Consider the following 23308-nt stretch of genomic DNA (forward strand, 5'->3'; position numbering starts at 1 on the left):
TCTCAACTTTTGCATGTAAGAAGTGTTCTCCAGAGCCTGCTCAATGTTCATGGTCTCGCTCTCCCTGGGCCCACTCCTCCTGTATAGCTCCAATGAGGCCCAAGCCCCATGCAGGCCTCTGACCTTTAGGCCACGCTGGAAGGTAGAGATGGACAGCAGGGCCAGGTCTTGCTGCTCCTCTGCATATCGTACCAGGTACACGTAGACAAGCTTTTTCACCTGTGGGAATGCATGTGTCTCAGCATGTTGCCCAGCAGGGGCTGGTACCCTCACCTCCAGGGATGTCCTTACTACCCCACCCCATAGCTGTGGGTCATGGGGTCAAGTTCTTCCCACAGGGGATAACAACCCTGAATGTGTCCCACGAGCTTTGTCCTGATCCACATCCAGTTCAAAGATATGAGGATAGTGTCTTCTGGATCAGGGACAGGGCTGAGCAGATTGAGCCCCCAAGGACTGGACTGTTTCTTTCCTTGCCCTCAGGCCAGCTTGAGTTTAGTCCTAGCTGGTGGGGATAGGAGATCCCTTGCTGGATGGTGCTCACCTCTATGTTCTTACAGGCCACATTCTTCACCACTGCAGGAAACAGGTCTGAAGCATTCTTCCCCCTGGCGATCATCTGGGTGTGGTGGTCAAGCAGCGGGGGAAGCAGAGCACTGATCAGGGCAAGACCAGAGACATACCCAAGAGCATAGCTCTTGGATACCCAGACCCCTCTCTATGGGATGCCCCACCTTCCCCTCTTACTGCCACAATCCTCTTCATGGCCTCCAGCTTGAGGGAATCCTTATTGGTGTCCAACATCTCTTTCAGGTCATCATGCCTGGTGGGAGGCACAAGTGGTCAGCTGAGCAATGGGGGTAGAACATGGATCACCAGGGTCCAGGCAAAAAGAAAGTTCAGGTAAGTCCAGACTATAGAGGGACCAGAGCCAGAGGAAAGAAGAAAGTTACTGGTTACAGTCTAGGGACTCAGAGTTTCAGGGCCAGCCAATGTTAGGCATTCAATTATATCTCCCTGCCAAAAAAGAAAAAAGTTGATGTGCTAGACCCTAGTGCCTCAGAATAGGACTTTACTTGGAAACATGTTTGTCAAGGATGTGGGCTGGGAGGTAACTCAGTTGGTAGTGTTTGCCACATAAGTATGAGGACCTTAGTTCAATTCTCAGCACCCACCTAAAAGCTGAGTGTGGAGACAAGTGCTGGGAGGTAGAAACAGGAGGATCTCTGAGGCCTGATGGCCAACCTAGGCTAATCTTTAGGCTCCAGTTTCCAGTGAAAGATCTGGCTGGGGGAGGGGGGAAAGGTGGATGGCTCCTGGAGAATGACACTGCTGGAGGCAGACCTATGTGTCCCCATGCATATTAGTTAACACATACCCCAAACATACACAAAGGTGGAGTAACAGATGCTTCTTGTTTTACAATGATGTTGAAGGACTAAATCCCTCACAAGCAGACCTGGTAACAAAGGTGACAAACTTCCTTCTTCCAACTGAGGCAAAGGCCTGAAGGCTTTGTATTCCTCAGTGGGGCAGGACCCCTCTTTCTACCCCTCCTTCAGCTGTCTGGTCCAGACCAATTTATATAAGACCAAAGCCAAACCAGAATGTACCTCACTCAGCTTGGAGCTGTAACCTATTAGGTCTCTATTCTTTAAGTTAACCAATCCACAATTAGGGGAGGGGGAATTTGCCCCATAGCACCAAAAACATTTAAAAGGCCCAAGCCCTGGGGGTTTTTCCTGCCACTGAATTCTTTAACTGGTGGAGAAAACAAACCCAATCAAGATCCCTAGATGATAACAGTGTTCTGTCCCCATAAACCCAGTTTAAGGTGAACATATAAAGATGAAAATGTATTTAATACAGCTCAGCTACCAAACATCACAGCTCAGCCTTGCCTATCTTAAATGTGCCCACTGCATGAAAATATCACACTGCTTGTTTGGGAAAGAATCAAAACTCAAACTATTTTCTATTGAATGCACATCAGTTTCACATGATCATAAAAAATTCACAGGTTAAATCATCCTTAAGTCAGGGACAACCTCTACTTAAATTAAATGAGGTATATATAGCTCCCTGATCTAGTAAGCCTTATGGTTGGTTGGTTGGTTTGAGACAGATGTAGCTCAAGCTAGCCTCCTCCTTCAGCCTGATGATCCTCCTGTCTCAGCTCCTGAAGTGCTGGGATTACTGGCCTGCACCACCACACCCAGATCCTCTTGTTTTGCCATTTAAAGAGACAGAAAGACAGAAGGATAACACTATGCAAAGACAAAGGATTGGAGATTTTCATCTGCAAGCCAAGAAATGTCATTATTTGCCAGCAAGCCACTGAAATCTAGGAAGGATTCCTTGGTGGGTCACAAGGAACATGGCCCTGCTGACACCTTGATTTCAGACTTTTGGCCTCCTGGACTGTGAGACGAGAAATTTCTATTGTTCTAGGATCTAGGATGAAGCTCAATTGGTAGAGTGCTAACCTAGCTATACAAAGTCCTGAGTTCAATCCCCAGTATCACATAAACTTGGCATGGTGGCACATCTCAACACTTAGGAAGTAGAGACAGGAAAATCAGGAGTTCAAAGTCATCCTCTATTTTTTTTTTTTTTTTTTTTTTTTTTTTGAGACAGGGTTTCCCTTTGGCCCCACTGTCCTAGAACTCACTATGTAGACCAGGCTGGCCTTGAACTCACAGAAATCTGCCTGCCTCTGCCTCCCAAGTGCTGGGATTAAAGGCGTGCGCCACCACACCCGGCTCAAAGTCATCCTCTTTTAAACTCTTTTAAAATTCCTTCATAGTCATGCCCAGCGGTGTGTCTCCTAGGTGATTCCAAATTCAGTCAAGTTGACAAGAGGAGGAGTCATTTTTCTTCAGTGGTATAGCCAGTAGAAAGTTGCCCATGCTTCAGTAAATAACCCACACCTATGCTCATGCAGGGAACCCTAATTAAACTCAGTGCACCATAGGAAAAAACATGAACGTAGGAGAGGAACTTATTGGGAAGAAGACAGGGTCCAGAGGGAGGGAGAGGAGGACACAAGAAGGTAATAGGGTAAATATGATCAAAATGTATTATGTTTATTTTTATATATGATGTTGCCAAAGGATAAGTAAAAATTTTTAAACTCAGAGAATACTTTAGAGAAAAAGAAAACAATGACAAACAAATCACCCTACTAGACATCAAAATGTAAAAAAACAACAATAAAGCAATATGACATCAGGTTAAAAACAGAAGATCAGGGCTGGGAAGATGGCTTAGTGGGTTAAGTGCCTGCCGGGGCATAAGGACTTGAGTTTAGATCCCCAGTACCCCATGTAAAAGCTGGCCTGCAACCTATAGCTCCTGTGCTGGGGGTTGGGAGGCAAAGATAGGCAGATCCCTAGAGCTTGATGAACAACCAGTCTGGCCAAATCAGTATACTTCAGGTTCAGTGAGAGACCGTGTCTCAAAAAATAATGTGGAGTGAGGGAAGACAGCCAGTGTCAATCTCTGACCACACACACACATACAGTGTTTTGAGACAAGATCTGATGTACTGAGTGTGGTAGTACATGCCTTTAGTCCCAAAACTGGGAGGCAGAGACAGGGAGAGCTCTGTGAGTTCAAGGCCAGCCTGGCCTTCATAAGGAGTTCTGGGCCACCCAGGGTTGCACAGTTACTTTCAAAAAAACAAAAAATAAAAAAGATTTTTTTTAAGTTTTAAAGTCATTTTTAATTATGTGTATGGGGAGGGAAGGGTATGTGCATGTGGCTACCACAGGTATCCAGGAAGGCCAGAGTCATTGGACCTCCCCAGAGTTAGAATTACAGGCAGTTACGAGCCACCTGATACGGGTGCTAGGAACCGAACTCGGGTCCACTGGAAGAGCAGTAAGTGTTATTAACTGCTGAGTCATTCTCCAGCCTTTGGTGGGTAAAATTTAATGTGAAAAATAGATGAAAGTTGGGCATGGCAGCGTATGCCGCATGAAGTTGAGGCAGGCTATGATGGTTAGAGCTAATTGTTAACTTGATAAAATCTAGATAACCAGGAAGTTAGGCCCCTGAGTATGACTATAGGGGATTATTGGATGACATTCACTGAGTTGGGGAGACCACCTCCCCCGCAACCCCCCCATGGGTGGCACCATTCCTCGACTGGGGTCCTGGACCATATAAATGGAGAAAGGGAACTGAACAGCAGGATGCAGCCATTACTCTCCAATTCTGATTATGTCATGTGACCAGCTGTTTCAAGCTCCTGCTGCCTTGACTTCCACAAGGTGATGGACTGTGCCTTGAAATGAAAGCTAAAATAAACCCTTTCTCCCTCAAGTTGCTTTTGTCAGGGTATTTTATCACAGCAAAGGGAAAAGAAACCAAGACACAGGAAGATCTTAAGTTCAAGGCCTTATCTGAAGAGAGCGAGGAGAGAAAGAAAAACAGATAAAGAAGCTGTACATGGTGGTCTATCTCTTCAGCCTCAGCACTTGTGAGGTTGAGGCAGGGGGATTGAGAGTTCGAGACTTGTAGCAAGACTCTGTCTCAAAATAAATTTCTCATCCTTTTGGCTAAGATCAAGCATGAACATGAAAAGAAAGAAAGGAAGGAAGAAAGAGAAGGGGAAGGGGAAGGGAAAAGGTGAAAGAGAGAGAGAAAGAAAAACAAGGAAAGAAAAAACACAAAGAGCCAATAAAAATTTCTCAGACCCATGTCCAGCATTCACTGCCATGACTTCCACAAGCCACTCTGCCATTGGCTTGCCTCTCCCAGTAAACACAGCCTTAGCTGTTGCTCCCTCTTCAGTGAAATATGGGGTTAGTATCCCTTGGCCAAGTGCCCTCCACAGTAACCTGCCCAACTATAACTAATGGTCCTGGGACTTGTGGTTAAAACATGAAGAGAGAATTGTGAATAAACCCCTCAAAATGTTTTTGTAAACTGCTGGCAGAGTTGTGACACCTGCTGCACTCATGTTATCAAGACAATTCCAAAATGTGCTGGGCATCTGGGGTTCACAGTAGCTTCCCAGATGCCACCCTGGTGATAGCCTCATAACCCACAGGTTTTGGCCCAGATACAAGAACCTAGCCTTCAGAAGTATCATAAATGGTAGAAATTAAAAAGTGGTGTAGGCAAAGTGAATCTCAGAAATGAATGTCTAGACAGAACAGAAATTTGAGCACATGATGATCTTGAAGGCCAATGTGGCTGCTGTTGATACTGAGAAATAAACTGTTAACACCACTAGGAAGAAAACCTTCTTACATGTGTCCTAGTCACAAGCCTGCCTAACACATACAGTGAGGGAGGGTAGCAGCACTAAGAAGCAGGTGTCCCACAAACTCCAGAAAATGTCTTTCCTTACCAGACATCAAACTCTGGTCTCCACAGGCATGTACACACACACACACACACACACACACACACACACACACACTACCTATACACACATAAAGAAAAAAGAAAGGCAGGGCATGGTGGTGCATGCCTTTAGTCCCAGCACTTGGGAGGCAGAAGCAGGCAGATCTCTGTGAGTTCAAGGCCAGCCTGATCTACATAGTGAGTTCCAGGACAGCTGGGGCTACAGGGAGACCCTGTCTCAAAAAGACCCCCCCCCAAAAAAAAGAAGAAAAATAAAATGTCTTGAACAGATTTTTGAGGTGGCAAAGTAGAAAGAGGATGCCTTCCAGAACAAGGTCTTCCCTAGCTGTCAGGTGATGGCAGAAGCAAGTATCCAGCCCTGCTCAGGTTAATTTAAAATACTCCCACCTGGGTGGATGTCCCCCAGACCAGAGAGCACCTCCCATGACCAAGCCAGCACCAGAGGACAAGCACTCTGTCCTCCTCTCTATAATGCTGCTATTTCCCAAGAACCATTTCCTCCTGGAAGCAGGCTCTTTAAGACTCAGGAAGTAAATGAAATGTATAAAGTTCAGGAGATTTACAAAATTTAGGAGATTCTCAAGGCCCATCCCCAAAGTTCTACAGCAGTAACAACTATTGGAGAGAAAAGAGTCTTCCACAGGCCCAGTGGAACTCCAGGGATGCAGCTGGGGTGGGCTTTTCAGTGATGCAGCTGCCTTTGAGTCACTCATGCTCTGTAAGTAGCCCCTCATCCGTACTCCTGTAAATCACTGGCTGACTAAGTTAGACTTAGATCAAATTGTTTCTTTGGTTTGTCTTTAGTGTTCTATCTGGGGTGAATACACCTTTGCTCACATTTTCCAGGAAGTCACACAACCCTCTCAAACACAGACCAGGTTGTCCATTGCTCAGGGGTGTTAATCTCGGGTTTGGACAGAAGCACAGTCTGAAGGTCTTGGGAGAATAACAAGAGATGAGTATCAGCTTCTCCAGTGTGTATGTGTGCCCTGTAATATCCACAGTCCCCCTCAAATCACACCCCAGGATCAACTCACATACGAGTACCACCCACATATACCACATATACCCTCCACCCCACATGGACGTACCTATACTCCAGAGATTGACCCATACCCCACCACACACACAGCCCCTGAAGAGACCAGTAATCCATATATAAACTCACATACATGACACTCTGCAGACATACCAACAAACTCCAGAGAAACACACACACTCACAGAAAGACACACAATATACATAACCTCTTTCCACAAAAGCACTCTGTACATATAACCCTCCCTCAACACTTCACCTATACACCTAAAATATATACCACAAGAGACCTCTCCACATTCTCCCACACCATATTACAGGTTTACACATCCCATGCAGTTACATCCCACACATGCCCCTCACAGTTACACACACCTCAGCTATATCTAATACATACACAACATTAACAAATTTGATCACTCCCGCCTCATTTGCCAAAACGGCCAGTGGACTCTTTCTTGAAATGAAATAGATCCTCTGACTTCCTTCTGAGGACCCACTCTGGAGGCCCCCACTGGCCTACAGTAGAAGGTAAGTAGAACTGACTGTTTCGATTAACTCCAGGGTGTTCCCTAGGGCTGATTTCTTCACACCCAGGTGTCCTTGCCACACCTACAAATGTCACAGGCCCCTGTCAAATGCATACACCCCAGACCATCTCACCACCCAACCTGGTAGTACATTCCAGGCCTCTGACAGAAAGGAGAGACAACTGGGTGTGAAGCAGATAGGAGGCAGAATTGATCTTCAGATGCCCACAACCTAGACTATGCCTCCTGGGGTGAGATGGTCCTAGTCCCTCTCCCTTGTTCCGACTACTCCCTCTGGCTTAAGTTCCCAGGAGGCAGAGGAAGGAAGAGGTACAGGACATCACCCTGAGGCCATGAAACATTCATGCCCAGTCAGATCCCCTTACACCACACTCACTCTGACCTGCCCCCTGGCCTGCTCTAGACTGAGAGACTCTTCTGGAGCCCCCCAGAAAGACAGTCATGACCACCTTACCTGATAGCCACTGAGCTCCCTCCCTTACCACCTAAGTTTCAGTCTGCAAGCCAGGGAAAGTCTAGTCAAACTTAGTTTGTGCTTTATTCTTTCCCTAAACCTTATCCTGGGCCCCCTCCAGCCAGAGCCTCAGGGGAGAGAATATTTTACCATCCCCCTCCCTTCAGAGCCTCCAGGGAGCTAAGCTCCTTATCTCCCCAACTCATACTCGGGCCTTATATGTCCTGTGACCTCTGCCTTGCAGCCCCTACCCAAGCCTAGATCCTAAATGCCAGCCTAGTGCTCATCTACCTGAGGAGCTGAGATGTGAGTGGTAGCCACCCATTCCCTTGGCCTGCTCAGCTATCTGGGGTAGAGTGGAGGGTTCCCTCTGTACCGTAATGGCTGGCTCTGGCTCTGGCCTTGGCCAGCCTCAGGGCAAGGTCCTTCCAGAGAGGATACTTCTGGGGTTGTATCTTCCTCAGGAGCTTGTAGCCACCTGAGCTCCTCTGGTTGCAGGGCCTGGTACCACGGTGGAGGTCCACCTTCAGGGCCTAGCACAGGACTGGAAGCCTCCTGATCAGTAACTCTGACCCCTGGCCTCACCACGGCCCCTGGGCGCTGCAGAAATCGCTGCATATGGCATCAGGTCCAGTTCCAGGAGAGGACTGGGCTGGCCAGTGAGCTGGGGCTGCTTGCACTACCACCAGATGACACACCCCGAAACTCAGTAACCAGACACTGGCCAGGAGGGAGGCTCTGGTTTCCTCCTCACTGCTGAGAGGCAAAGCCACAGGAGAGATGGATAGCTTGAGACTGGGGACTAAATCCACCCCAATCTCTGGTTAGAGAATGAGAGGGTCAGGGGAAGAATGGCTTTTTTAAATTCACAACTGGACCCTAAATTTTCTCCCTTTCCATAAATCTCATACATCTCTGTTTACTTTGGCCCAGCCTGTTGATCCTCACCAGCCCTTTCCAGATCCAGTTTGTGATGATTAATCTTGACTTTTTTTTTTTTTTTTTGGTCTTTTTGAGACAGGGTTTCCCTGTAGCCTTTTAACTTGACAGGATCTAAAATCATCTGGGAAACAAACCTGTAGGCTTGTTTGAGAGTTTTTTGGTTTGGTTTGGTTTTAGGGTTAGTTTTTTGAGACAGGATCTCCCTGTAGCCCCAGCTGGCCTGGAACTCATTACATAGACAAGACTAGCCTAGATCTCAGAAACCTGCCTGCCTCTGTCTCCTGAGAGCTGGGATTAAAGGTGTGCACCACCATGCCTGGCATTGAGAGAGATTTTTAGACTGTTATAACTGGAACGAGATGACCCATCCTGAACGTGGCAGCACCATTGCATGGGCTGAAGTCACAGACTAGACCAAAAGGAGGAAGCAAGTGGAGTACCAGCAACCATCACTCTTGGCTTCCTGACTGAGGATGCAATGTGTCTAGCTGCCTCAAACCCATCTACCACACTTTCCCCTCCACAATGGATACTTTCAAACTGTGATACAAAATAAGTCCTTCCTTAAATTGCTTTTGTCCTGTATTTGATCTTAGCAATGAGAAAAGTAAGACACAGTTTATTGATGTTTTCTTTCCTGCCAGCCCATCTCTTACCTTCCTCCCTACCAGGCCCCAATCTATCCCTCCACAGCTCTCTCACATTCTTGGCCCTCCTGCCCATTGCCCTCTACTTCCCCTACCCTATTAGGAATGACTGGCTTTATTCACACTGAACACTTAAACCTCTGCAGCATTCAAACCCCCACCCAAAGCAGTCATTGCCATAGGATACCTCCTCACACCCAGGTTCTGGAAGCCTCCCCACCATCCAGTCTTCATTCTCTTCAGCCTCTCCACTCTACTGGCTCTTTCCCATCTACAGTTAAACTTGCTCTGGGCTCTCCCATCACAGTAATAAACAAATAAAAATAACAACAAAAATAGACAGACTGCCTTAAGCTGGTGAAGAACTCCAGCCAACTTCCTCTCTCCTTTGCAACCAAATTTCTTTTAAAAAATATTTATTTTTATTTTATGTGCATGAGTGTTTTGTCTGAATGTATGTATGTGCACTGTGTACATGCCTGGTGCCCATGGAGGCCAGAAGAGAGAACCAGATCCCATGGAACTGGAGTTAGGGACCATTGTGAGGTGCCACCTGGGTGCTAGGAATCAAACTCAGGTCCTCTGCAAGAGCAGCAAGTACTGTTAACCACTAAGCCAGCCCCTACAAACAAATTTTTTAAAAGCAAAATTCTCACTCACTATGCAGTATTTGTTCGCCTCTATTTTGTTCCTTTATTCACTGAAACCTGGCTGTTGGTGCTGATTTGGAATTTAGAGCTGAAGGGTCATGACCTCTACAATTCACATGCCTCAGCCAAGGACAGCTATGGAAAGGTAGCTAGCTAGCTAATGTAAGCCCAGAATAGTGACGATGATGGAGGGATCTAGGTGGATGATATACATGCATTCACCATTGTTCCTTTTCTGAAAATTCAATTCATAACAGAAGGACGGGGAAAATAATAATCCAATTTCTATTCTCTACACTTTGATGGAACTGGACTCCCAAGACAGGAAGCATGAAGTGAAATGAAAAGGCCTCTTTTTCCAGCCAGTGGTCTCAAAGTTCTTTTCTTGTTTGACTTGACCTAAATGGGCATTAATACTACTGACCACTCTCCTTCCTGAAATTGCTCTTTTCTTTTTCTTCTTTTTGAGACAGGGACTCACACTGTAACTCAGGCTGACCTGGAGCTAGAGGCAATCCTCCTGCCTCAGTCTCCTGAGTCCTGGGGTTACAAGTGTGAGCCACCACACCCAGATGCACTTTATTTTCTTCCTACCTTTTGACTGACTTCTTGAAACACTGTTCCTGCTCTCAGGTAACCCTCAATGTTGGTGTCTTAATTAGTGTCACACTTGTTTCTTATTTGAATTCATTTTATAGTCACTCAAGATTATCTTCACTATCCTCCATGGCTTTAATTAACACACACATACACACATGCATGGTAACAGTTCCCTCATCTCTCTAACCCTAAGCCTGGATTCCAAATCCTAGTATTCAACTAGCTGCTAAATTTAAATAGTCCTCAGAGCCAATAATCTCAGTATGTTCAAACCTGAGATCAACATCACTTTTCACAAATCTGCTTACAACATCTTCACTTCCAAATTCACCTTCATCCATCTAGTTACAGGAACCTGAGTGTGCCCTTAACTTCCCCTAGTAGCTCACTCTTTTACCTTCACCTCTCTTACCTAATCGTCAAATTATACTTCTACCTCCACTACCCTCAAATCTTCTTCCTTCCCCTAGTCTAGGTCAGGAATTCTCAAACATTTTCCACTCAGCACCCCTTTTCACCTGAGAAATTTTCACATGACCCCAGGTATATAGGTCTACAAGTCAAGCATTCAGTGGTAATAAATCATGAAGAGAGTTATTGTAAAGCAATTGTGGGGGGCTGGAGTGATGGCTCAGCAGTTAAGAGCACTTGCTGTGCAAACATGAGGACTAGAGTTCAGATCCCAGCACCTATGTAAAAGCTGGGCATGGCCCTGCCCACCCTGTAACCCCAGTACTGAGAGGACATAGAGACAGGGCTTGCTGGCTGCCAGACTAGCCGAAGTATGGGCGCTCCAGGTTCAGTGACAGACCCTGCCTCAGAGGAACAAAGCAGATAGAGGATAGTACTGTCCTTTAGTCTCTGTGGTGGCATGGCCACTCCATGCACATGTGTGAATATCACACACACATGCACATAAAAAGTAATAAAAATAACAAAACAATTCTTGGGCATACATATCATTTTGCCATTAAAGACTAAAACAAATTTGTGTATTAATGAAAGGGATGTGCTCAGTCATCTAACATTATAATCCAATGGTACACTGATTTGATAATGCTGAGGAACAATGGTAGGAAAATGATGCAAGTCTCTGTTTTCTGTAATTAAGCCATTATGTCTCTATAAAAGCAAATAACTTTGGTGTGTACAGTTAAAAGCACTGCAACTCACAGCACAATAGTCTCCAGTGTGCATGGAGGGTTTCTGGCAGTGCCAGTGCTCAGCATGATTGCATGTGATGCAGTGCAAAGTGCATATGTTGTATGTTTAGAACCAAGGCTGCAGGGAGTTGCAGTATGCAACACAGGGGAGTCCCACCAGAAATACCTCGGTTTCATGTGCTTGATTTTGAATTAAGTTTCCATTGTTGTGTGTTAAGAAACCTTTACTGCTGCCAACATCTTTTTTTTTTTTTGTGAACTCCACATTCAGTTAGTAGACACAGCTGGGAACTACATTTTCAGAAGCTTTGGTCTAGGCTACCCTCATGCCCTGCTAATCACCTTGAATACCTCCTTCCCTTGTCTCTTGTACAACCCAGCTCACTCTTCTCCACATTCCAGCTGGAGATCTTTCTAGATACAAAGCTGGTGACAGCACCTGCTTAGAACCTTCAATCATTCTAGTGACATGTGGTGATTCTGGCCACACATTAGCACAAGAACCCGTTATAATGCTTTCCTTCAATGCATCTCCATCTTCTGGTATGAGAAATGTAAAGGAAGTCCGCTGTCTTTTCTACTAAGGGAAGTTTTACCTTTTAAATGTTAGAGGCTTCAAGAGTCAGCCACAATCTGCATCTCCTTGGTCTTGAGTTTATTCTTCCCAGCAGGGGCCTGTCCACACTAGGGGCTGTGAATACTGGACAGGTTCATAAGATCAAAGTATGTGATCAAGGTCACATCCTGTTCTCAACCACTACACTTTGCTTTTGCTTTTATTTTTAGAAAATCCTGTAAGAATGTGAGGCCTTGGAGCTCTGACCTCCCAGAATGAGGAGCAGAACCCACTTAGGAATAAAAATCTAGAGACTGCCACTAGGTGTCCTTGACTGCTTGAATCTCATAATAGCTAAGCACCCCTCTACTGAAGTAAATTTGCTTTGCTTAAGTGGTTTGGCTTGTGTGGTCATTTTCCTCAGACCCCAGACCCATTTCTAACATGGGAGAATGCTTTTCATACCCTGGCCCCACTCCTTTATATGAATTGTCACAGCTTCATTCTTGCTCCCTTGCAGAGCAATTTGAGGTCTCTTGTTCACTGGGGTATTATGTGACTTGCACGTCACCACCATAGGCCTTTAATAAATGCTCGCTGAATTTATGAACAAATGAAAGAATGCATGAGTCAAAGGTGAAGAGTTGACCATAATCAAGTAGGGAGGGCAATGTGGCGGGCAGGACTGAGAGTGAGGTGGGAGATGGGGAAATGAATTTGTAGGCGGAGCCAGTTTCTCAGTCTACATTCTGGGCTGTCTTCCGGGAGAGGCCCCAGGCTCAAACTCAGGTTCACGGACTCCGACCCCTCCCCAACGTTGTTGGTTGTTTTGGGTGTTTTGGTTTCTCCTTGCGCATTGCAATCCGCCAAGCGAGAACCTATAAACCGGGGAAACACCTGGGGCAGGCAGCTGGCTGCGCGAACCCTGGTTGGCTAGTCCATCATTCACCACCTCCAGCTTCCCAGCCCCTCAGGGTCCCCGGAGGCAAGGCGGCCGCCGGGTCCCAAGGCCACCAAGCGCGCAGGGCGGGTTCGGGTCCTCGCTGCCCGAGCCACAGGCCGGGTGCTGTCCATGGTGCCCGGGCGTCCGCCGCGCCCCGGCCCTGGCTAAGATGCTCACCGCTTGTAGTCGGAGGAGAAGATGCCTCCGCTCGCTGGGTCGTGGCCATATTCAGGCTCCCCTGGGCCTGCAGAGCCGCCCTTGTCTTCACTGTAGGCGGGGGCCCCCGACATGGGTCTGCGCTCCGGGGAGGCTGCGCCGCGGGGTCGGGTTGGGACAGAGGGAGCGGGCGCGCGGCCGGTTCTGCAGAGCTGCAATCTGCCGGGTGGACGCAGCGCAGCGCGGATTCATCAATCAGGGCCGCTTGCCGAGGTTCTTAAAGGCGCAGGCACCAGCGGACCAAGCCAGTGTGGGTAAGAGGGCAGGAGGAGGGGCAACGGTGGCTGCCCCGCCCCATTCCTCAGGATCGGTTTACTCCACGCCTAAAGCCCTGGTCGCAGCTCCAGGTCTCATGGAGAGGCTGCTGGACTGATAATGGTATTAAGAGATATTCGGAATGCCTTCCCCACACACCCCCAACCTGACCTCGAGGGTCCCGTCCACCCACGCAGTGGAGGGAAGAGTGGGTGCTGAAAGGAGGGCCATACCAGCAGGTACAGAGCCTGGGATGAGGGGTCCATGTGCTAGAACACTGACCTGCAGACTTCGGGGTGGTGTCTTTCCAACCAACTTTTTTTACACAATCAAAAGTCCTCTGAGGGCAGCCTGTCTACTGTTAAAGTTCAGATAGCCCTGCCCCATCACCAACAAGCTCCTGAGAAAAGGAAACCTCGCTGATAAGCACCTTGGTCTTTGAAGTCAAGAGAAGCAGACTTTTCTCCAGTTTTTGGTACACAGAAGGCTTCCCCTTTGATCTCTAAAGAGGACAGGTTTTAACAGTCCGGCTCTCCCACTTCCCCCCCTACCCACCTTAAAAAAAAAAAAAAAATCTTCCCGCCTTCTGCAAGAAGCAGAAGCCTCCTTTTAAAAAAGACCCCAGCTCAAGACCCAGGCAGACATTTTCCCTGCCTGGAAGGGAATCTGTCCCATGTGTTCCTTTGCTAATAAACCCTATTTTGATGGAGTTTTATCTGTGCCTCGGTGCCTCATCCTCCATTCTCTCGTTCTCTGCCAACTTTTTACCTATCATCTACTAAATGGGAGCTTCCTGGAAGAAGTGGAGTTTAAGGTCAGGCTAGCCAGGAGAGCACCAAGGACAGCCTGTGGGCTGAGCAGTTCGAGGTGGAGTAAAGAGAACTCCTAACATACTTATGAAGCTTTGGGAAATGCTTTAATGATCATTTCTGAAATCCTATGGCCTACTCAGGAGGGCCCAAAGTCACATTAGTCTCTGGTTGGGTCCATTGACATCTAGGAAGGAAGGGAGACGAACAATATAGGGTTAGGGTCTGGTGTAATTGCCAGGTCTCCTGGATCTAATGACTCTTTTGGTTCAGCTCCCAAGGCCCAAGGAAGGAAAGAGGTCTGGGGTCAGAAAGAAAATAGTGAACCAGGCTGGGGAAACAAGATGCATCTATTTGGGCTAGAGTTTGAGCATCATGTTGGGTGGCTAGGCTTCAATGCAAGAGTTCCTGAGGGTTCAGTAGTGATTTGTAGATTAGGATCCCCAAGTCTCCCAGACTAGAATTGGTGAGGTGGTTAGGAACAAGTGAAAACCAGAAGGGTGGAGTCTGGGTCAGTGGAAAGTCCTGTTGTGGGAAGAGGAATGATAGAGTTGGACCAGGACAAGGGTGGGTATGGCACCTGGGTTGCAGGTTGGTAGGATGCCATAAACATGACTGCCTAGAATCTGTGAACTGGAGCCTGAGGCCTACCTCCAGTGGTCCTAAAGGGTTTCAGAGTGTGGAACCTCATCAAGTAGGTACATCTATTTGTTGCCAAAGTAAAGACCTTGAGTTTAGAGGAACATGGCCTAGGTGCAGTAGGGAGGGGAGGGCCTGAATTTTGCAGGAGCAGGTTGCTTAGATGCATTGGTTAGCAGACTTAAAGGCTGGGGTAAGGATCTGAGGTATTGAGAGGTGCTCACCGAGTCCATGCCCAGCAGGCGCAGTGCAAAGTGCACGCAGTTGTTGCGTGTGGGGTGATAGGGAGGTGGGTCAGCGTCCATAGCTTCGCGTATACGGCATTCCAGCACTAGAGGGTCCACGCCGCTGCGTCTGCGCAGTACACGCCAGAGCTGGCGGGAATGCTGCAGGGCACGGTGCCCCTGTTTGCATATTACCCCTTCGCAGACAGCCAGAAGCTTTTGCAGCCCACCGCTGGGATTTCTGCCTGTGGGGATAGGAGACCTGGTGCAAATCAGAGCTAGCTCAGGTGCTGTGCCATTTCCTCAGACCAGATGCCGCATATCCGGCAACCATCGTCCTAGACCCACACCTCCAGCCCTTAACCGTAGTTTTCGTCCCAGCACAGCCTGCTCAAGGGTGGGGCAAGCTTGGCTGGGCAGCTCCTGGCTCACCTTCAAAGTGGATGATCTCTCCGTGGCCACAGTAAACACCCACGTGGGCCCCACACCACTGTGCCTTGGGGGACCGCAACTTGAACAGGAAGAGGTCTCCAGGCTGAGGCTCGCCTCCTTCCAACTCCACCTCATAGAAGTGCTGACCCATGAGCGCCTCAGAGAGGAAGAACTTAATGGTGCTGGATGCCCCTACCAGGGTCTAGGAAGAGAAAGGGCACAGACCAGAGGGCATGTGCACAGACCTAGATTAAGGAGTAGCTGGGTCATCCCACTGATCACAGATGGAAGATCTGACTTGGAGTTGTGCCCTAGGTAGAATGGCTTTGCTGCCTCATACCTGTCTCCCTGTCCTTAAGGGACTCAAGAAGCTTAGACGGAAGTCACCGATGTACGCTGCCCTTAAGCCACCCTTAAAGGACCCCACGGTGTCCAGCAGTTGAGACTTCCTCCCCATGCACAGTTATTCACTCATCCCCCAATCCAGCCACTCTTTTCTCTTCCCCTCCCCCTGCTCCGCAGCTCCATCCTCAACCGTCTTCCATTTTGCCACTCCTACAAGCAACACAGGGTTCTGGGTGTCATCTGGTACCTGGGTTGAGCAGTGGCTCTGAAGAAATAGGAAAATCTGGGTGAGACTGGACCCAGGGAAGACCCCTTCCAAGTCCAACAACCTCAGCAGCAAACATGCATTGAACAGTGATTTATTTGCTCTTTGATACAATCCTCAAGATGGGTACAGTACTCATTTTAGAAGGAATAGTTCATCAAATCTTGCTGGAGTACACACAGCTAATAAGTGCATGACTGTCCTGTGTCCCTTGTACTAAACATCAGCCATATGTTCTTCCTGTGTAAGGAAGCAAGAAATGGAGAAATGCAGTTTAGATCTGCTTTCTCTTATCTTTACTGGAAACAGTCTCTGAAGACTTGGAAGTTTGGCCTCATTGCCTGGATTGTGCCTAAGTTTTAATCTCAGAGACTGATTTTAAAAATGAGGTGGGGATAAGGCCTGTTGAGGTACTGATAAAGGACCTACGGGCAGCAAGTGACTCACTATCCAGGGTTCTGGGCATCTTTGGGTCCTTGTGCCCTTTGGTCCTGGGTCATGCTCTCTGCCAGCCACCAAATGGGGGAGGACACCTTACTTCCTGCTTCCCTCTCTTCCCATACCCACTGAGTCCAGCAGATGTCACAGTTGTGGAAGAGGGTGGACTGTCCAGGGCCCTGTTGAAGGAGCTGGCACCCTGCCTGGGGAGTAGGTAAGATGAGCTGGGGACTTCTGTTCCATTTACCTCGCATATGAAGCTCATCTACAGAGAGAAAACACAGTCATCACCACCTGCCACTCTGCCTCTGTGCTCCCTGCTCAACGTCTGTGCTTGGTACATGTTTGCACTAGATTTCTGGTCACATATAGAGAGACCTAGCTATATGTTACCTCTTCATATGGGACATCAAAAAGACCTTTCCTCTCTCTGTTCCTCAACTTCTTCATCTGTGAACTGGGGACAATAAAGTTGGAAAACTGGGCATCACCAGACTATTATGAAGTACTGAGAATTCTTTGTGAATTCTTTGTGAGCTGCACAAGGCCAGAGGGCACGGTTATTTATCTAAGGCCTGACTGACTCCTGAGCATGCAGATTTGAGTGCCAAGAGGAGAGCTGGGGAGGATACATCTTTCTCAGCTCAGAGGAGAAGAACAATGGGTCCTAGAGACTGGTGGCCTCCCTGTGACCCCTGTCTGGAAGCTCAGAGGGAAACCACTCAACTGGAAAGGCCTAGTCTCTTCCTCAGAAAGTTCCCACAGAGGCAGTAATACGGAGGCATTCTGGCCACTGTCCGCTGGGTCCCTGTCCCTTTAGATGGGGATCCAAGTCCATGCCTGGTGTTCCACCTATGATGATAGTAGTAAAACTTATTACTAAAAACTGTGAGCAAGCCCCAAGGTAGTCCTGACAACATTGTCATGGACAGCCTGTTATCTTGATTCTCATTTCACAGATGGGGAAACTGAGGCTTGGGGGAGGTTGTTAAGATTGCAACTAGTAGGTAGGAAAACCAGTATTTAAACTGAGGTAGTCTGACTCCAGCCTCCACATCCTTCATCAGTCCTTCATGACTGCCTCTCACATGCTGGCATGTGTGGGCTCTCTTCTCCAAACCCCACCACAGGAAGTGTTTACCTGTTTCCTTCCTGACTAGAGAAGCAACTACCCTTCCATTTAGCTTTCATTTAGTCATATGGGTGTTTCTTTAAAAGCAAAGGAAAAGGGCAGAACCCTGAAACCAGAAGATCCTGGGAGATAGGGCATCCCAACCCCAGGGTACAGGGCCTGACAACAATGCCCACCCCACTGGAACTTCTGGATTTGGGAGCCTGAGCCTTTCCTTCTTTCACCCTGGCTGTCAGGAAACAGAGCAGTATGTGGGGGGTGTCCCTGTGATAGGACCTTGGGGTTATTGTTCTCGGCCAGGTACCTACAGCCAGAACAAGGTCAGAGTGGCCTGCAGGTAGAGAGGAAGAAGCATACCTTCTCTGGCCCTCCTTCCCTTCCCAGAGGCTTCAGTCACAGCCCCTCTTGACCCTGTCATCCCACCTGAATGTGAACCCCTCCCTTACCCAAGCAGCTCACCTTGTAGTTGCCACACTCCACACCTTTCAAGATGTTTGCCTTCTGTGACCAGAGGAAAGAGGGCGAGCTGGCCATCCCTCTGGCAGATAAAGGGCTAAACCGGAAGTCTTGGGGCCAGATTCCGAGCATCATTGCCCAAGCCAATCTGAGAGAAGCAGCAGCACACCTCCTCCTATGGCCTCAGGGTCAGGCAAGAAGCCAAAGCCTGAGGGCCAGGGTCCAGGTGGGTAAATGGTGCCTGCTTTCCCCTCCTCCCAGTGTTCCACATTTGTGCCTGTTCTCAGTGCTGACTCCTCACCCTTCATTGGTCTTCTGTGTGTTCAAGGATTCATCTCCACCCTACTGTTTTTCAGAGGGCAAGAGTAAGATTACAATCTTCCTGAATTTATTATTTCTTGAGATTTGCTTTATGGGCTATGCTTGTGGGCATGATTTGCATACTCGCAAGTGTGTATTTTGCAGGTTAGGGTACAGTGTTCTATAAGCATCGGATAGATCAAGGTGGTTGATGTTATTGTCCCTATTACCTATAACTATTATAACTTTTTATTTTTTGTACAGTTTCTGTGTGTTAAGAAGGATTCCAACCACGGATGTGGAATTGTCTATTTCTCCCTTTAATTCTGTTAAATTTGGCTCTGTGAGTTGTGAAACTCAACATGTAGAAACATTTTATGATTGTTATGTCTTTTTAAAGATTTTATTTGTGTGTGTGTGTGTGTGTGTGTGTGTGTGTTTGTCTGCATGAATTCATGTATGCCATGTTGTGTGCAGGTGCCCACAGGAGATCTCTTGGAACTGGAGTTACAGGCAGTTTTGAGCTACCTGATGTGGGTGCTGGGAACTGAACCTTGGTCCTCTGCAAGAGCAGTACATCTCTTAACCCCTGAACCATCTCCATAGCCCCCAACTGTTATGCCTTTTTGATTAATTAACATTTATTGTTATGAATGTTTCTCCGTATCTCTGCTAAAGCTTGATTGGAACTTTACTGTTATGCTCACTAATTACATCTATATCCTTTACTATCCATTTACTTTCTTTTTTCCCATTTACTTACAATCTGTTTTTGTCTTTATATTTGGTTTTGGTTTTGAGATGGGCAGATGCACCTGTCTTTATGTTATTATATTTAGAGTGAATTTATAATATAGTTGAATCTTGTTTTTTAAATTCATTTTTGTATTCTCTGCCTTTTATTTACCCCACAGTTATTTAATGTAGTAATTTGATATGGTTAGATTTCAGCCTACCTTTTCTTTTTAGGTTTTTCTCTTTTGTTTTTTGTTTTCCTTATATTTGATTTATTCATTTTTATTTTATGTGTATGAGTGTATTGTCTGCATGTGTGTAAGTGCACCCATGTTGTGCAATGCCCACAGAGGACAGGACAGAAAAGGTCATTAGAGCTGCTGGAACTGGAATTATGGACAGTTGTTAGCCACCATGTAGGTGGTGGGATTCAAAGCCAGGTCTTCTGCAAGAACAATCAGTGCTCTTAACCACTGAGTCTTCTCTCCAATCCTTTGTTTTCCTTTTATTGATTCCTTTTGGTATATTTGGAAATTTTTTAGTAACTCTGTATTAATCTGGGCATGGTGACACACACCCGTAATCCCAACTTCCAGGAGGGTGAGGCTGGAAGATTGAAAGTTTGAGGACAGCCTGGGTTACATAGTGAATTCCAGGCCAGCCTGGGATACATAGCCTGTGTTATACAGTTAGACCCTGTCTCAAAAAAGTTCTATTTTAGTTATCTGTTGGTATTTAGCTCCACTTCTATTAATGATCTCTCTAGAGATTATGGCATAACTACTTTTCACAATCTATTTAAAGATAGCACTTACAATTTCTCATAAAATGTAGATGCATTCATGGATCCATTTACCACCATCCTGCCCATTTTTTTACATTCTATTTGTCATATATACACTACACAACTCACAAGGCAAGTTTTTTTAATAAATTTTGTTTTAAACCATCCTATATTTTAAGAGAGAAAAATGTTCTTCATATTTACCCAGCCATGTACCCTTTCTGACCCTCTCATGGCTCTTGAAGGTCTAAGCTTTTCTCTGATAGCATTTCCTTTTAGACTGAAAAAGTTCCTTCAGTATCTCTTCTGAAGTGGCCCTGTTGAGGTAAATTCTCTTTGCTTTTTCTGAAAACAACTTTATCTTCATTCATGCCATTGGACATGGCATTTTGTTTTAATATCCTTTTTCTTATGGTCCTTTAGCAATTTTCTCTACCTTGTGTGAACTTCATCCTTTTGGGTGAGAAGTCAGTAACTCTGCCCTGTTGTCTTTGGCTGTTTCCAGATTCTCCTTATCTTCACTTTCAGTGGCTTGATTATGGTGTGCGTGCCTAGCAATGTTTACCTTGTCACAGTTCCCAAGATTTTTTTTCTTTTTCTTTTTTCTTTCTTTTTTTTTTTTGCCACCTCCACTGCCACCACCGCCAGCCGAGATTTTTAATTTTAGTTTTGTCATTCACCATTTGCTTTCATTTCTTCACATTTTCCTGTCCCATTTTCTTTCACTTCTTTTCTAAAAGTTCAATTAATGTTGTCACCCTAATATTGTTTGATGTATCATTTTATTAGGGGTCAGATATGTCTCAATATTGTACTGAGAACTGAACCTGGGTCCTCTGCAAGAGCAGCCAGTGCTCTTAACCACTGAACCATCTCTCCAGTATCCTTTCTTGGTCTTTTTGAGACAAGGTCTTACTATAGCCCCCAGCTGACCCAGAACTCACTATGCAGACCGCCTAATCTTGATCTTACAGAGATCTGCCTGCCTCTGCCTGCCCAGCCCTCACTTACCCATTCTTATGACACCTCCACTTGGTACTAAAATCAATCTTAGAGTTTAAATTAATTCTTAGGTCTAGAATTTCTTTGTTGTTGTTGTTGTTATTGGGTTTTGGGTTTTGTTTTGGAGATGGGGTGGTCTCGCTATGAAGTGTTGGCTGGCTTGGAACTTGGTATGTAGATCAGGTTGGCCTCAAATTGGCAATCTTTCTGCCTCTACTTCCCCAAATTTTGGGAGTACAAACATGCCAACCTAGAATTTCTGTTTTTAATTTTGTTTCTGTTAAACTTCACATTCTTTTTTTTTATGTGTATGCGTGTATTGCCTGCATATAAGTAAGTGCACCCATGTCGTGAAATGCCCACGGAGGACAGAAGAGGCTGTTGGATCCCCTAGAACTGGAGTTACAGACAGTTGTTAGCTGCCATGTGCATGCTGGGATTCGAACCTAGGTCTTCTGCAAGAACAGTCAGTATTCTTAACCACTGAGCCATCTCTGCAGCCCCAAACTTTACATTCTTTTATGCATTATAATTTTCTTTTTCATTGAAGCTTTTTGTACATATTTAGAATACTGGCCTCAATTTTTTTGGCATTTGAGTGATTTCAGTATTCATGTCTTTTGTCTACTTTTATTCATATAATTCATATATGATAAAATCTGCCATTTCTAAATGTACAATTTTATGCTTTTGTATGTTTACAAATTTGTATGACTATCACTAATGTAATTCCAGGACATTTTTATAATTATCCAAAATATACCATATTAAAAGCAGACACACAGATCAGTGGAAAAGGATAGAAGACTCAGAAATAAACCCACACAGCAACAGCCGTCTGGCTTTCAATAAAGGTATCAAAACCATCTATTGGAGAGAAGACAGCATCTCCAACAGATGCTGCTAAGGAAACTGGATATCTACACATAGAAGAATGAAACTAGACATCCATCTTTCACCTTATACGAAAAACCAAACCATAATGGATCAAACCCAAGATGCATGTGTATCTCAGTAGTGGAGAATTTGTCTAGCACGTACAAGGTCCTGGATTCAATCCCCAGCAACCAAAGGGAAGAAAAGCATCAAGCCCTTATGTACTGTTAGTGGAAATGTAAATTAGTGCTGACACTATGGAAAACAGCATGATGGTTCCTCAGAAAACTAAAAGTAGAATTAATATGTTCCAGCTATAGTAGTTCTAGATATACACCCAAAGAAATCTAAGTCGTCACTGCACAGAACTACCTACACATCAATTTTTATTGCAGAGCTACTCACAATAGTCAAGATAAAGAATCAGCCTAGGAAAGGGAGATGGCTCAGTTGGTAAAGAGCTTGCCACACAATCATGAGGATCTGAGTTCACCAGCACCCTTGTAAAAAAGTCAGGCATGGTGATACATGCTTGCATTCCCTATGCTGGGGAGGTGGAGCCAGGAGGAATCCCTGGGGCTTGCTGGCCAGCCAGTCTACCCAAATTAGTTATTTCCCAGGTCCCAGTGAGAGACCTAATCTCTAAAACACAAGGTTGATGGTGCCTGAGGAGCACTCCCTGAAGGTCGCCTCTGGCTTCCGCAGACATGTGCACTCATGTACACGTACACCCACACTCACATATGCATCTGCACGCAAGAACATGTACACAGACACATACACATGCACACATACATACAAGAATCAGCCTAAATGACCATCTACAGACGAAGAAAATGTTGGGGAAGATGGTCAGTGGGTAAAGCACTTGCTGTGAAAGTATGAGGGACAGGAGTTCAAATCCCCAGAACTCATGTAAAGTTGGGTGTGATGGCAAGCACCTGTAATTCCAATGCTCCTATGGTAAGACGGAAGGCAGATTCAGGAGAATCCCACTGTGGCAAATATCCAAAGACCCTGCCTTAAACAAGGTAGAAGCTGAGTACCCACATCTGAAGTTGCCCTCTGACCTCCACATACATGCCATGGCACTCCTGTGTATTCATAACCGTGTATGCCCACATGTTCACTGTGAAGGCCAAGTTGAGGTCAGGTGTCGTCCTCCATCGCTGTCCATCTACCTCTTTACTTATTTAATTTTCAACGGAGAGAACTGCTGTATGTGATCATTTTTTTCTTGACCAGTGATGCTCTTGCTCTTAAACGACTTCTCCTTAAAATTGTAACATATTCTCTTTTGGTGTAAATAAAATAAGTAAACTTAAAAACATTGTGAGCCTGGACATGGTAGTTCACACCTGTAATCACTTGGGAGGCAGAAGCAGGAGGATCCTAGTTGGAGACCAGCCTGATCTACATGGCAAGACCTTGTCTCAAAAACAAACAAAAACAAGCAAATGAAAATCACTGAGTTTTAATA

General features: G+C 46.1%; 1 protein-coding gene across 1 annotated transcript in view; it reads right to left on the minus strand.

Annotated features, from left to right (window-relative positions):
- Ap3b2 (adaptor related protein complex 3 subunit beta 2) overlaps window positions 1-13413 on the minus strand; it is a 36563-nt gene extending 23150 nt beyond the window's left edge. Inside the window, exons 1-4 of the mRNA XM_008837428.3 lie at window positions 13098-13413; window positions 748-823; window positions 545-619; window positions 124-219 (exon numbers count right to left, since the gene is read on the minus strand). Of these exons, the coding sequence (XP_008835650.1) occupies window positions 124-219; window positions 545-619; window positions 748-823; window positions 13098-13210 (360 nt within the window). The 5' untranslated portion in view covers window positions 13211-13413. The remainder of the gene's footprint in view (window positions 1-123; window positions 220-544; window positions 620-747; window positions 824-13097) is intronic.
- Between the last annotated feature and the right edge of the window lie 9895 nt (window positions 13414-23308).

Source organism: Nannospalax galili, unplaced genomic scaffold (genome assembly GCF_000622305.1).
Source record: "Nannospalax galili isolate Female #2095 unplaced genomic scaffold, S.galili_v1.0 scaffold1238, whole genome shotgun sequence".
NCBI classification, from domain to species: Eukaryota; Metazoa; Chordata; class Mammalia; order Rodentia; family Spalacidae; genus Nannospalax; species Nannospalax galili.